At 48.8% G+C, this 15,269-nt stretch overlaps 1 protein-coding gene across 1 annotated transcript in view; it reads right to left on the reverse strand.

The window, feature by feature from the left end:
- The window catches only part of LOC142603762 (uncharacterized), a 43,755-nt gene extending 31,187 nt beyond the window's left edge, over positions 1-12,568 (reverse strand). The window contains exons 1-4 of the mRNA XM_075765983.1: positions 12,510-12,568; positions 11,454-11,602; positions 9,391-9,514; positions 9,110-9,187 (exon numbers count right to left, since the gene is read on the reverse strand). Of these exons, the coding sequence (XP_075622098.1) occupies positions 9,110-9,187; positions 9,391-9,514; positions 11,454-11,602; positions 12,510-12,568 (410 nt within the window). The remainder of the gene's footprint in view (positions 1-9,109; positions 9,188-9,390; positions 9,515-11,453; positions 11,603-12,509) is intronic.
- Between the last annotated feature and the right edge of the window lie 2,701 nt (positions 12,569-15,269).

A 15,269-nucleotide genomic window follows, 5' to 3' on the forward strand; every position in this document is an offset into this window, starting at 1 on the left:
ACTGGCAAAGAGTCTGTGCATAAATTACACGCAGCAGAACACACAGCGCAATTTCCTTCCCTCTAGGCACTGACACTACCTTCCCCTGCAGCCTGCCTGTTTCTCCCAGCTTTATGACCCCGAGGAGATGAGCTCTCACTGTTTTTTTTCTTGTTACATTTTGATATTTCAAAGCATGGCCTGCTTCTCACTCCCATCTCCCTGCTCCACATTATTAATGAATTGGAAAGCAGACATCATTAGTTTTTGGAGACCATTTCTTTTAAAATTTACAGAACCCTTCATCTGAATCCCCAGAGCCAGTCTGCTGTTCTCATCTTAGAATCTTATTAGCATCATATCTCCTGGATCCTGCCATGCAAACTGCATTGCTATGCACTTTCTAGCACTTGACCCTTTTGCGGACGGAATTAATTTCCTCTTTGAAGACAGAGCAGCATGCTGTTGTGCTTGTTAAAGAAAGAAAACTCAAGCTAGAACATAGGAAACAAGCAGAGGGTATTCCCAGTTAAATATAGGCCACCATAAGGTTTTATATAGGCAGGCTGAGACAGAGAAATAGACTGATGATGCTTTATTACCAGAAACATCTTCCAAAAGAGCGTGCAAATAAACCAATTGACAGTACTCACTGGGAATTTCTGGTTTTATGGCATACTCCTTTTTAGCAGCATCGTCTTTGTCTGCAACCCTCCACATCCTCCACCTGTTTCTATATGCAAAATACCCTCAGATTTTTGGTTGTAGAATTAATGTTAATGATACAAAGAACCAGAATTTGCTTCCTGCTTGGGGCAATGAAAAGGTGTCCAAGCTGTATTTGAAGCACATAAATAAAAATAGCCGTGGTAAAAAGAGGTCTTTCTCTAAAAGAATATAGTATCTAGCAGCCCCAGTGTATTGATGCCATTACTACTATCCCCTCAAAAGGTACAACATTCCTAACACGTGGCGTAAATTAGAAAATTTAGTGTTGCTCAGTTTGGACTGCTGGAACTGAAGAACTTTCCTCATCTGCACTGTTTTTACAATTTTGGTTCTGCTGACTAGTTTGAGCAGCAATCTCTACTATGACTGCTGTAGAGGAAATTCATTAGGATGAAGGCTTCATCTTTTCCATAAGCTCATCAGGGATATGTTAATAAAGAACTGCAGAAGTTTAAGTAACTTCTTGCAAAAAGCCAAAGAGCACAGAATAGCAGAGCAAGGCTACCAGACTGGACTTGGGGATTGGAAAGGGTCCTGGATGACTCAAACCACTGGAGATGGGATGGGCCATTAGTTTAAATCGATAGTTGACTGGATTGCTCTTTTCTCATGGCTGTGCAGTGGGCCAAGTGAAAGAGGCAGAGAGGGGTCCAGCTAGTCTCAACCACACCAGGGAGCCACAACTCCTGGGCAGTTACCCTGGAGTCCTGTTAATACAGAATCATAGAACCATGGAAGGGTTTGGGTGGGAACGGACCTCAAAGCCCACCCAGTCCCACCCCTGCCATGGGCAGGGACACCCTCCACTAGCCCAGGTTGCCCAAAGCCCCATCCAACCTGGCCTTGACCACTGCCAGGGAGCCAGGGGCAGCCACAGCTTCTCTGGGCACCCTGTGCCAGGGCCTCAGCACCCTCACAGGGAAGAATTTCTTTCCAATATGTAATCTAAATCTACCCTCCTTCAGCTTAAGGCCATTACCCCTCATCCTATTGCTACAATATCATGGCATCTAAAGAAAGAGGAAAACCTCCAAAGTCAGATGGGGACTGGAAACAGGGCAACTCATTCATCTCTGCACACATCTGCCCCGTCCACCAAAGCCAGCCCACAAGTCAACCCTGGAGAAGGTCTTTGCTGTGAAGCTTTGTTCTACCTAGTTTAGCTCACACAACTGCCAAATCTTGATAACTACATCTAGGCATCTCTTTCTAGCACACCAGAGCACACATTTTCTGTCCAAGAGCCATACTCAGCAACCCAGCCAACTGTACTTCCCCTTTCTGTCTTACCATGGCCTGTAGTATCAGTCTTCCTATGAGAGCAAAGTTTCCAGGCACAAATTCCTCAGAAAGTGATACCAAAGGTGCCCTGTGGTGTGCAGAAACCCCAGATGTTTTCTACAGGTTATAGTGCTAGTAATACTGGGTGAGTGACTATCATGCCCATCACCTTTCCATGTCCTCCAAAAGAGCATGAGGAGAACTGCTGGAGAACTGTGACTCACTCTTTTCTTCTCATTTACCACTTGCCTTCTGAAAATGTGGGGGATGTTCGTGCAGAATTCATCAGGCAAATGGTGTTAGCAGCAGCAGCACAAGTGCCAGACACAGACTGGCAGAGAGCTTATGAATAGCACAATGAATGATCTACAGCAAAAGCCATGGGCAAGAGCTAGCCATTAGTCTGGGGCTTAGTAATGCACTCTTCAAGTACATTACTCACCAATCCATCAGGCAACCTGCTAAAGAACTGAGAGATTCCAGCACTTTTAAATCTGTAACGCAATGGCTGGCAGCCTGCACTACATGCCCTAGGTTACGAGGGCATGGAGGAAGACAATTCATTTTGTGTCATAGCCAGTATTTCTTCTTCTCCTTTTCTGTGTGTACTTAAGAAATGGAACCTCTATTATCTGCAGATTAATAGCTAGGACAATGCTCTGGTGTCTCTGTTAACATTTACTATTGAGGAATGCTTTCAAAGAATGCCTAACCCTTGCAGTTTTCATTAGCTGGACTAACTACAGAAACATGCATGAGAACAGATGTGATTTCTTAATTTAAAAAAGTGCCTACAGTACAACTATTTTAGAAAAATACCACAATTACAAGACACTATTAGAACACTGGATATGACAGAATTAAGGCTGCCAGCATAATTTGGGCCCTTCTGTACAAGCATATGGTATGGTCTCCAATAAATGATCCTATACTCTCCTGGACTTACTCATTCACAGGGTGGATAAAGTGCCCAGAAAAGGTAATCAGTCAGTATTTCCTTTTCTCTCTCACAACTTAGTGTGTGGCTCCAACTTGCATTTAGTGCACACTTTTCAAACCTCATGCAGAACATTGTTATTTATCTCCTTCTGGGAATTTCTATGACATTCATCATTACCTAAATTCTCCAGGAGCATTACTTAATCTCAGCACCCCTGTGAGGAAAAAGTTTTATTATCCGCACTTTACAAATGCAGAATAGAGGCAGAGAGAGATTCAAGCACTGGATGTGTCCTCTAATTTTAGGTGCTTGATTTGAGCTGTCTCGTTCTGATTTGTGAAGCACTTAACAACTTTATAGCATTTCATATGTTTCAAGCAAAACTGTGAGCGCTCAGCAATTCTACAAAGAAACACCTTTATGTTCCAAGCTGAAAAGTTTGAAGATAAGGACAATTTGAGCTGTCTGCAAGGGTCCTGGCTTGCCCACTGTCTCCAGTAACATAGCAAACCCATGGCCGTACCTGTCTCTAAGAGCAATTCCCCACCAAGACGACTCCCAAGCCACTGCCTGTCACTCATTCAACACTTCCAGGTTTCCACAACAGCCGGGTGAGAAATCCCGCAAACAGCAACCGCCTTTGCCGCACACGATCCATTCATGGAGCAGTAACCACGCACGCAGCATGTCATCAAAGAAGAACAGTGGCGTGAGGCATAGGCACAGAGAGGCTGAACTGACGCCACACCATCACGCCACGTTTCGCACTTTGGGAGTGCAGCCAGGTGTGGGACCAGCGTGCTCACGCGGGGATGGAGCACGGGGCGGCGGGGGTGAAGGGAATCCCGGGCACTCCCAGCAGGGCTGGAGCGTGAGGAATGTCAAAGTTAAGGCTAATTCTACAGGCAAGGTGCAGCACATTGCTAAAATATTTCTGGCAAGAACGCTGAAATCTTTACACTGAAGGACCGAGGCTTTCTTGTTTGTCAAGGAAATATCTGCAAGGTTCCCCCCCAGATCTTGAACAAGTCATATATCTTTTTCTCTTGAAATGTGTTCGGGCAAAACTGTTTGGGTTCCAACCCCCCCCCCCCGAAATATTAAAGCAAAATCATGCCAAGACTAAAATGAATGTAGAAAGTTTCAGGTTTAAAGCGGGTAAAGGAGTGGCAAGCAACCAAAAAGAGAATCTTTTAATGGAAAATGTCAATACTACCTTTATGCAACAATACAAATTAATATTTACATGGAAATTAAACATGGCAACTTCAAACATTAAAATTTAAATAGTAAATTAACTTTGAATACATAGTTCTAGGCACACTTTTAACCTTACCTTGCCACAGTCAACGTCTGTCATAATGAACACAGCAAAACCCTCTCTGTTTTCCTCCCTAACCCTGTTTTTGCCAGCCATAGCTGCTCGGACACGTGTTTTAACTGAGATATGTATTTAGGACTCTGAGCAGAAATAGGAAATGCTCCTCGTGTCCAACACGGGTGGATTCATGTTGCAGTAAGCAGCTTAAATTTCTCATTTCATGGCTTTCGAACACCCAGATTTGCAATTCAAAATCACTGAGATATTTTGGTTTGTTTTCCTTTTTTGGAATTAGTCTGGCAGTAAGAGAAAACAGGGCAACCTGATGCACGAGGCATGACCAAAGTCACCCGAATGAGCTCGACTGCATTCCCATCCTCGCCCCGTGCTCCCTGCCCCAGCCAGCCTGACACCCAGGCGCTGGGTGCACTGTTGAGAGACACAGGTAAGGCTGTCATTTCTTTAATAAGCTCTGTGCGCTCCACGGGGGAGAAAAACAGATGCCACAGATTTCAAGGAAGGAGGAGAGGGGAGAGGACCTGCAGGTACATGCTACTGATAGCCAGGAAAGTGGAGAGCAGAAGAACAGGAGCGAGTTTGCCAGTGACACTGCAGAGAAAGGGAGAAGCTAGGAAGGAAAAAAAGAAAAAAAAATCCACTGCACTGGAGGGTGAGAACAGAGGGCTGGGAGGCAGGGAACTGGAAGAATGAATGAAAAATGAAAAAAAGAATGCAAGGAAAAGCATAAAAGCATGGCAGAACTGAAATCAAAGCCTTGTCTAAAGTTAAAACAATATCACTTAAAAATCAACTTTAAAATATTTAATGCAACTGTTGCAAAATCTAGAGCAAACTCTTGATTTGGGCTCACAGTAGCTTAATTTGGTAATCAATGCATGTCTCTCTTAAATGAAGATAAGAATGTTCAGACAGGATTTCACACCGGTTAAATAGTTCATTTTTAAAGACAATCCAAGTTTTAATATAGATGATGCTTCAAAGAAGCATCAAAGAAGAAGAACAAACCACAGAGCAAATAGAAAATTCTTATACAAATATAAACAGAAAATCTCTGGCTAAACCACTGAAAAATCCACAGGATTTCTTTGAATCTTTTCTGAAGGGGCAGTCTATTGCTCTGCAGGGAGGGAGGTCTGGGCAGCCCCTATTTCTGCAGCCTAGATCCCTGCACTTACTGACCGTGTTGATACCGGCTCTTTCTGGCTGTTTGTGTGCATGTCTGAGGAGCAGGAGTGGACATTCGCACCCTGTGCTTTGGTGTTTACTTGGTAGGCTTAGCATCATTCTTTGCTCTATTTTAAAGTTTTAAAATATTCTAGTGTAGGAAAATTCACTAGGTATTTCAACATTTTGTGGGAGAACATCCTGAAGCCTTGGTCTAGTTTTTTCTGCTGTGCTTGGCCGGGTCTTTGTCTGTGCAGGTAGAGCTGGCCAGTTAATGCTGGAGCAGTGTCTGAGCACCCGCAAGCCGTGGTGGCACCAGCGTCCTCATAGAAATTAAAAATGGGCATCATTCAGATTCATAAGAAACAGCTGGAGGAAAAAGATGTAACAACCTGCTCCTCCTCAGCTAGCCTGCCCTGATGTAAGAGGGCTCCGTGGAGAACACAGAGGTCAAGGGCCCAAAGCAGTGCCAGTCAGGCCCAGCGCACCCTTTCAGGAGAGAGTTTATGAAACACCACGAGATACCATGGAAGAATTGGGTACTTGGCTACCCCAGGAAAACCCCTAGTCTAAACAGGAGGGCAGGATGCTAGTGATGAGCAAACCTAGAGCATGAAGAAGAGATCTTGTTTCTGCATCTCAGTAAATGTCTGGCCTGTGGGGCTTCTGCCCCGCGCAGCTGGCAGCCCTTCTCTCCAAGCACGAGGCAAGGAGTGCCCAAGCCAGCCAGCCTCTGAGATGCGCAGCTGAGTTTGCCTCTCCTGCAGCTCTTCGCAGCAGCGGCACTCGCTGCAGTGCACACAGGGCACGAGGGCAGTTCCCCAGCCCCAGAGAGCACCACAGAGGGATTCCCCCCTGGCTGGGAGGTGGAGGATGACACAAAGGAGCTGAAATCAGTTTTCTGGGAGCTACATTAGTGCTGCCTGCTTTGACCTGAGCTACCTGGCTTCAAAGCCCAAAGAGATGCCTTGGGCTGTCTTGACCCTCTTCAGGATGTTCAGCTGCCTGTGACTTGTGCTCCAGATTCTGAGTGCGGAGAACCGTGAAGGAACCCAGCACACGGGCTGTGTCTTGGAAATAGAAGACACAGCAATAGCCATTTCTCCATGCTGTAATGTATTAATATTTGCAGCATGCAAATCATACTGAGATGTAATCTCCACCCTTTGCATTTCTTCTGTTTCTCTGTCCTTGTGCCTTGCTCTTTGCACTTGCTCCCAAACGAGGGAGTCAAAACTGTAAAGAACAAGTCAAGGCATCAATGAACACAGAATTAACACAAAAAGCAGGCCTGCTATGCAAAGTGACCACTTGGTAACCAGCCACAAGGCTACGCAGGTTCCCACTGCTGGGGCAGAAATGAGGAGGAAGGGGCACACGACAACGAAAGGGGAGCAGTAGGCATTCATTCACCTTGAAGGCTTGCCCGCGCATGAACTCACACGCACACAGAGCAAACACAGCTCTGCTGTTCCTGTGGGGAACTCTCACCCTCAGGCTAACCCTAAAGCAAGCATTAACCTACTTATTGCGCCCTTGGGCGGTTTGAAGGGTGAGGAAGCTGACTATTTGGGGAGCAGGGTGAGAGCAGGGAGAGCGACAGTAGGAATTCCTCATCATTTTGGTAGAGTTGGGGGAGAAGCAGGGCACCCTCCGGTCCTGTTTTTTCAGCCACCTCCTCACATGCTTAGACAAAGCATAACTTTATTAAAGCAGAAGCATCACTGTTTTAGGAGACCAATTGCTATGGCAGCTTTGAAACCTTCAGCTATCTTCTTCCTTCTGCCACTAAAGATCTAACTGCACAGTGGAGGCCCCGGCTGAATCACCTGCATCAGGCCTGTTGTTCTGCCCGTCTCGCAGGATGAGGTAGAGAAGAGGGACGTGACCACCAGCACTGCTCGCAAAGCACCCTCAAATTTCAGTTGCTCTCAAAAGAGCAAAACACCACCTGCCAATGTGGGGAAGTCGCCAAGAGCTCCCTTCTCGTGGACCCAGGCTGACACAGGCTCGGCTGGTCCAGCCGCATTTGTGCCTTCAGAAGATTTATCCTGCATCTCTTGTTTTCCCTTGCTTACCACCAAACTGAGAAAACCTGCCATTGACATGTTTGTCACCCTGAATCTTCAGGAACTAACATCAGTGTTTTCATTTGAACATATGACCACAGAAGCAGGAGGTACTGCTGCAATTTTTTAGCACTGGTCAACATGGTGCCGCCTTTGAAACACACATATATAGGTGCTAGAGCAGAAAGTCCTGGTCTTGTTGGTCTGGGGACAGCGCCATAACAAGAGTCAAAGGCAAAGACAGAGAAAACAGAATTACTGAACTGGCAAGAAAAGTGGGCACTGCTGAAATAAGGTGGGACAGACAAAACGTGAGAAAAAGTGAGGGACAGTGTATGGCCCTGGGTGAGCAGGAGCCATGGACAACCGTATGAGCAGGCATGGGCAGACGGGTGAGCAAAGGGCAGAGCACCAGCTGAGCGCACGTCACTGAATGACAACAGCGATGGGTTACAGAGATATGTCTGGCCTTTGCTGAAGAGCTTTCACCTGTACCTGCGACATCTACAGCTAGCAAGGGTTATGTACTTTATACTGCAGGATATATGTTTAGAAAAGGAACATATTGTTCTAAGGAAGAGAAGCCCCAGATCACTCCAGCTAAGAGTCTAGTCCTACAAAATCCAGTCCTTCAGTTACTGAAGCAAAATGTAATTATCATCTGGCTGAATTTCATTGCACTAAGATATTTAACCATTTCATTGCCAGAGTTATATGTCTACAAATACAGATCAGTTCCAGTGACCATTGTAGAGAGAGTACCCGAGGCCAAGAACGGGCCCTTCTGATGTTCAGGACCTTAACATCAGGCTGAACCTTGAGAAGGATCCTGATTTTCATCTGGGACTTCAGCAACCTGTCTTGTTTTTCTGAAGATGCCATTCACACAGAACTGCTTTCTTTCCCGAGTCTGCAGTGCATAGATAATATCTGCCTGTAGCATCTTTGATATTTTTGAATCATGCTATACAGAATCATGCTGTACAGTCTCATCTCATTGAATCGTTGGCTCCATCTGAACCCAGGTCCAGTGGTCTGACTGCCATCCTAGTTTTATCTAGACCAGGAACAAAGGAACTGCACATTGCAGCCTATCTGTCTGACTGGTTTTCATTGTATATTATTTTCTCTGTCCTACAAGTGATCAGCTTGCTTCCTTTTAAAGCCTGCAGTCAGCTTTAATCTACTTAGCTGGGATTAATGAGAGATTTGTTAAAGATTTAAAGGTTTTACACACTTTGCTTACAACTGTTGTTATCTACAACCATCAGGCAATAAGCCCCATGCAGACAAGCCGTTCTTAACGTTAGGCACATCCATCGGGTGTGCCAAGGCTGGCATGGCGATGCTGGTGGCTGGTGCCTGTTGCTGGCAGACTGGTGCCTTCACGGACCCGTTCACAAAGCAGTGCTCAGACCTCTGCCTGCACCTTGCCCTTTTTCTGCCAAACTGAGAAAGGGTGGGACAAAGCTGGCAGCTCAGAACGTGGGTTACTACATCGGCATCAACAGCTCTCACTGTCACGGAGCTCAGCACTGGTAGGAGTGGAAAATCAGGAGTGTCCATCCAACCCAGGCTAGCACTGTCTGATGTCGCATGGCTTACCCAGAGAGGTGAGGAGGCAACTGGAGGTCCCGGGGGGTACCGATTACTGTATCCCATTGCTTAAACCAGCATTGATACCTGAGGAATGGAAAGTGGCAGAGGTGATGTGATTCTTTAAAACAAGGACTCTACATTGGATGTGGGAACTCTTCTTGGCGGGAATTACAACAACAGGTAAAGTTAGGAGGCACATGGCTAAACTACGCTCTGTTGGGGAGGCCCCAACATGCGGAGAAGCCTCAGCTCACAAGTCTGCCGGATTAATGTTTCAGATGGCTTACCTCCATGGAGGTACAGAAAGCACGAACTGCAGAGAAAGGCCTGGGGAAGTCTCAGGGAGGGAGCTGCAGGGAACCCTTCCAACACTGCAGGTGGGAATCCACAGAGGCCAAGCACAGGAGGACACTGGAAGAGAGCAACAAGGGTCTGTCAAGTGCACTCTGTTCAGCTGGCAAAAAACCGCCTCGACAGGAACACAGGCAGTAAATGAGTTATGCTGAGTGAGGGATTTCCCATGATACCGTCCCTTGTTACTTGACCTGCAAGGACCAGGAAATCTTGCCTGGTAGATATGGAAGTTTCGGTGCATACGCTGGATGAGCTTTCATTCTCCCGCCCCAAAGCGGCTGTTTCATCCCTAAATCCCAAGCTCGGGACATTCACCAGTCCTCAGTGCGACGTTCAGAAGAGAACGTTCATGAGTTTCGGTGGTTTTATAAGAGCACCAAAAAGCGACAGATAGGTAGATAGAAGGCCCTGCCCGCTGGAAGGGAGGGAGCACTCCAGCATGCAGCTCTCCCTGGGGCCATCAGAGCAGACGAGGATGGGATGGCAAGGCTCCCGGGGACCCCTGTGCCTTGGAGAGAAGGGGAGGTAGCAGGGAGACCTGAACTGTGCCCCGAGGAAGAGAAGAGTTGCTTCTGTTGCTTCTTCTCTCCACACATTTGTTGATAATCTCCATGTTCTCTAACGTGGGTTAGAAGCAGCGGCAGGGAGGGGGCACCAGGACCAGCAACCAGTGCAGACCAGAGCACGGAGGGGCGAGCTCCAGATGGAGCTGTGGGTTCTCCCCAGATGGAGGCTGAAGTCCCTCTGACACCTGCAAATTGCTCCACAGATGCAGAGGTCTTCCTCCCACCCCACGACCCCGGGCCTTGGTGCTGGCCAGCCCTGAAAGACAGCCCGTGACACGTATTGTCCGGGGAACCGACTCAAGTCCTGGTGCAGGATCCGCTGATGCTACACCAAACACCCTAACAAGTGCACAGATCCTTCTCCTTTCCAGCTTGCAGGAGCTTTTGTGATGAGCAAAGCAGGGTGGTTTGCCGCAAGGTTAGAAGCGGCCCTGATTCCTGACATTGCAGAGCCACTGGTCCCCGAGCTGCAGGACGTCCCAGGGCTCCCATACCGCTCCCTCTCACGGCCCTTGGCCCTCCCTGCTGCCGCAGCCCCGCCGCTCCCCACAAAACACCCTGCCTCCTGCCGCCCTCAGTGGACACACCAGTTATTCCCAGTGGCACCGATCCTGCACAGGCTCCAGGTCACACTCAGCTGCTTCTCTGCTAGCTGTTCCGGTGAGGACCAGCACGGGGGAGTCACCCCGCAGGGCAGGAGGAAGGCACCAAAGTTGAGCAGTTGTAAGCTAAGGATGCTTTGGGGTCTGGATACGCCGCTGCTTGTCAAGGCAGAAGATGTGCCGGTTTTGGCTTCCTTACGCCTAATGCAGAGGGTCCGGTTATATTCCCACACCAGGAATCCTACAGTCACAGGTAAAAGCACCGTTTTATGCGTTCACTGCTTTGTACTGGAGATGTTCGGTACGACATACACTGTCAGAGTCAAGACCTGCCTCTACTAAATAAACCATAGAAAGACTGACATTATTTTGAAACTGACTGCAAGTGAGAGATTCATCAGTCTGGACGGTAACTAATAGCAAAAAACTTGTTTTGAAACCAGAGAGATAACCACATATGGTTTTTACAACTGAAATGCAGATTCTCAAGAAAAGCAAATCACACTTCCTCGCCCAAAAGCCCTTTCAGGAACCTCCCGGAGCTGAGGAAGGCTGACGCCGAGCTGCCCTGACCCCTGGGCTCACCCACCCTGCTGCTCCTCGCTGGAACCTGCCCAGAGCGGGCAGGTTGTGATCCACGCACCAGAGCCACGCCGCGGCTTTCCACGTGCCGGTGCCGTTACTATTTACCCTCTCCGGGAGCAGACAGCTCAGAGCAGTGGTGTCCCCGTGTGAAAGAGCCTACCTGCATTCTCCCGATGCTCCCGAGATCTCCAAACACGCAGAGAAGAGGGGGAAAGAGAAAAAAAAGAAAAAGAGTCTTGTTACCTGTCCTGCATTTCCAGATATTCCAGAGACCTTTTCGGTGCCGAAGCTGCGCGCTGCCGGCTCTGGGCAGGAAACTCAAGGTCTCTCTCCACTGGCACTGCCACCCCTGCACTGACCTTGCAGCTCTTCCGAAGGTCAGGCACGGGTCTCTGACTCAGAGCACAAGTTAGACGTGGCGCATTGCAAATAAGCAGTAATCCCACCATGCCTGTCGGAGGCAAGCATCTCAGCGCAGCTCCCTGATGCACAGTGTGCCCACGGAGCTCGCTTGCCTGCACGGCAGGGTCTCTCCTGCTGGCAAGAGCCCCCGAGACATCCAGAGTGAGACCCCGGCTGAGCCAGCGCGCGCGGGACCGCCCGGCCGCCGCAGTCCCGACTCCCCGCACCAGCCAAACGCCGCCTGGAGAAGTTTGAAGGGAGCAGGTGGGGGCTTGGCAGAGGGAGAAACGGAAAATAAACCGAGGGGGACAGGGTGGAAAGGGGGGCTCGTTTCTCATTAATGAGCGTTTGAGCTGCTGATCTCAAGGAAGACTTTGAAAAGAAAGCACAGAGCCCTCCTGGCAGGGCAGCCAGCCCAGCTGCCCTCCCCGCGTCTCACTTTTTATAAATTCTGGCAAACACTTTTAGACAGACACTGGCACTCATAAATTATACAACTCATTTGCATATTCCAGTCATGAGACATTATGCAAATGTGACCTGATTTGCATAATGGATTCCTCTCGTCGCTTCACTTGCTTCATGCCTTTAAAAAACAAAATGAAATAAAATGAAAGCACGAGAAGGTGAAAGCAGCAAGTTCCCAGCGTTGCTGCGTCTCCTCCCAGCCGCACCGTCACTCACCCTCACTCGCGGCAGAGATTGGGGCGAGGGAGAGCGAAAGCAAAAAAACAAAGCCCTCACATGGTTTATTTCTCTCGTAATTACAACGAACTAACTTTCCCCTGGTTGAGATGCTTCACCCCAAGCGACGTATCTGAGCCAATTAAGGAAACGAAAAAGAGCCCTGGAGAACAGGACGAGCCTGTGACGGACAGCGGTCCTCCGATGCCCCACCTCAGCAGTTGCAGGGTGCTCGGGGTGGGGAGCCCCGAGACCCCGCAGAGGCTGGTCATTTACGTGCCGCAATCAGCCTTTCGGGGGGACGGCTTCCTTGCTTAAACTTCGACAGAGCTCGCCTTTCTGAAAGGAGGGTGGGTGGGAAAGGCGAGGGGAGGGGTTGCTTTGATTGTTTATAACAAAATATAGCGGTGACATGTCGGGAGGACAAGGCAGGAGCGCGTCAGTCGCCCCCAGCCGCACTCCAACAGGCGACCGACCGACCGTCCATCCCTCCGCAGTCGCAGGTTTTGCTGCGGGCTCTTCCCTGCCCCCCTGCACCAGTGCGAGCGGCAGAGCCGTGCCAAGCGGCTGGCGTCCGTACCCTGTGGGAAAAGTTAACTGTAATTCTTCAGCTTTTAAAATCAATTAACCCGTGTGTTAATTAACGTCAAGTCGACGGGAGGAGGAGGAGGAGGGGAGAGCAGGAGGGAGGAGGGAGGAAAAGAGCTGCAAGGGCGGATGGCAGCGGAGTTGGCACAGTGCCATCCATTCAGTGGCAACGCCACAGCTCCCTGCGATCGCGGCAGCGGGTATATGTTACGGGGGCCCTGTGCGCGGGCCAGACAGTGCGGTAAAGCCAAGGGAGATTATCCAGACCCCCAGGAGCAAACGGCAGGCAGCGACCGGAGGCGCGAGTGCCAGGATTACAGACTAGGCTCCTCCGCTGCAAGCCCTTCCTCGGACGCACGCCGCCGCAGGGCCGGGGGCTCCCCCGCCAGCACCGCACAACTCGGACTTTCAGCACTTTTTCCCCCCTTTAAACGTCATTCTGCCGCAGTGGAGCCAGCACAACGGATGCTTTCACACCCTGTGAGACAAAGGCCGTCGTCTCCGCCATGACACCGCTCCGTTCCAAGCCGAGGCCGGCATCTTGGAGCCTTTAAAAATAAAGGGAAAAGGGAAATGCGAACAATAAAAACAGCAACAGAAAAAAACCTCAACAACAAACCCCTTGTGCCCGCTCTCCATGCCAGGGGCAACATGGGCATCTGTCGCAGCAGAAGGCGTTTGTGTGGGGCTTGCTTTTTTTTTTTTTTTCTTTCTTTCTTTCTTTTTTTTCCGCAAGCTGTTGGCGTGTTTGCCATTCAGGTTCGTTTACAATTAACTCAAAAAAAACAAACAAAAAAACCAACCAACCACACCCAGCCCAGTCAACAACAAGCAAAAGGGAGTAGCCGACATCGAGAGAGAAATGCCATAAGAAGCTGCAAGAATGCAAGCTACAGACGATGCCATTTGCCATTTGGACAACCTCAGGGAAAGATGCCAATTCTGCAGCTGGGGAGAGACTCCGAGAAGGGAGCGTGAAGGTCTCCGAATAGCACACCGAAGGAAGGAAGGAAGGAATACCGCTCTTATAGGGCAGGATCACAGCTGCATACAGCCTCTGCTGGGAGGAGAGGGAATGTTTATCGGTGTAGCGAGAGATGCCTGTGTATGCACATACGCACACAGAACAGTGTGCGTATGGACACACATACACATATGCACACAATGCCTCAGATAATTGCAGATTAGATGTGTGAGTGTGGGGGTGTGTATGACGGAGATGTGCGTATACCCCTGTGTATACACACATACGTCTGTGTGTGGATATATATTTGTGTGCACGCATGTAATACACGTACACACGCATGCAGGGAGATGTATGTTTGTGTGCTTGGGGGAGAGAGAAAGACACAGAGTGAGAAAGACACAGACACAGACACACAGGCACACACTCACCAACGTCAGTATACATCCCGCTTTTTGACCTAGGTGTACACCGAAGACAAAATAAAAATCATACTCCAGCAGCAAGCAGGCAGTCAGAGATTTATCTACATTCACTGCTATCACCAGGGAGATGAATGGGGCCGATCTGAAGCCCTTTACAAGATCCACTATGGGAGTGAAGGAGGAGGAGGGATGCCACACAGACATGCACAAACTTGAAGACAGAGAGATTTGGAAGGTGCTACTTGTGAAACCCAGGTGGCACTCCGGAGGGGTGAGCGAGGGAAAGAGCCGCACAGGCGCTCTGCAGGGTCCGGAGGGCTTGGGGCTTTTGGAAGAGGGCGTCAAGGGACAGCTGGCTACTTACGTTGTCTGCGCTGCTGAGGATCCTGCAAGGTGTTCTGTTGGCACCGGGCGCTGAGCCAGGGAAGGGCACTGGAAACAAAAGGGAGAGACAAAAAATAAAGTCATACAACGGGAATATTAATTGCCTCTCTTGCGGATTTTACAAAACACACAAAATGTTTTCTTTTTGCTTGGGTTTTTTTTTTCTTTTTTCTTTTTTTTGTGGATTGGCGCGCTTCCCTTCTGCATGGAAAATACTAGCATGGGATTTACAGCCCAGCTACAGGGCTCAGGATTAACAGCGCTGGCATCTTTTGGGCATATTTTTTCTTTTAATGAATGAGCTTTCGCTGTTAATGAGGAATAATCGTTTGGCTAATGAGCTTTGAAACATTAAGAGAAAAGAGGGTTTTTTTCCCGTTAATCGCCCTGGTGCGACCGCATGGATGGATTACAAAAGACAGCAGTAGGAACGCAGTACAAAGGGGGGGAAACGTCTCCTGGAGTGGGATAAATGCAGAGATGGGTGATGCGTCCCTGCATCTCTCCTTCCTTCTCTCTCTCTTACTCTCTCTCTGCCAACTGCTATGGGTTTCCATAACTCCGCAATCAAAGTGGATGCTCGGGAAAGATTATTATAGTCAAACAGTGAAG

This window comes from Balearica regulorum, chromosome 13 (assembly GCF_011004875.1).
Source record: "Balearica regulorum gibbericeps isolate bBalReg1 chromosome 13, bBalReg1.pri, whole genome shotgun sequence".
NCBI classification, from domain to species: Eukaryota; Metazoa; Chordata; class Aves; order Gruiformes; family Gruidae; genus Balearica; species Balearica regulorum.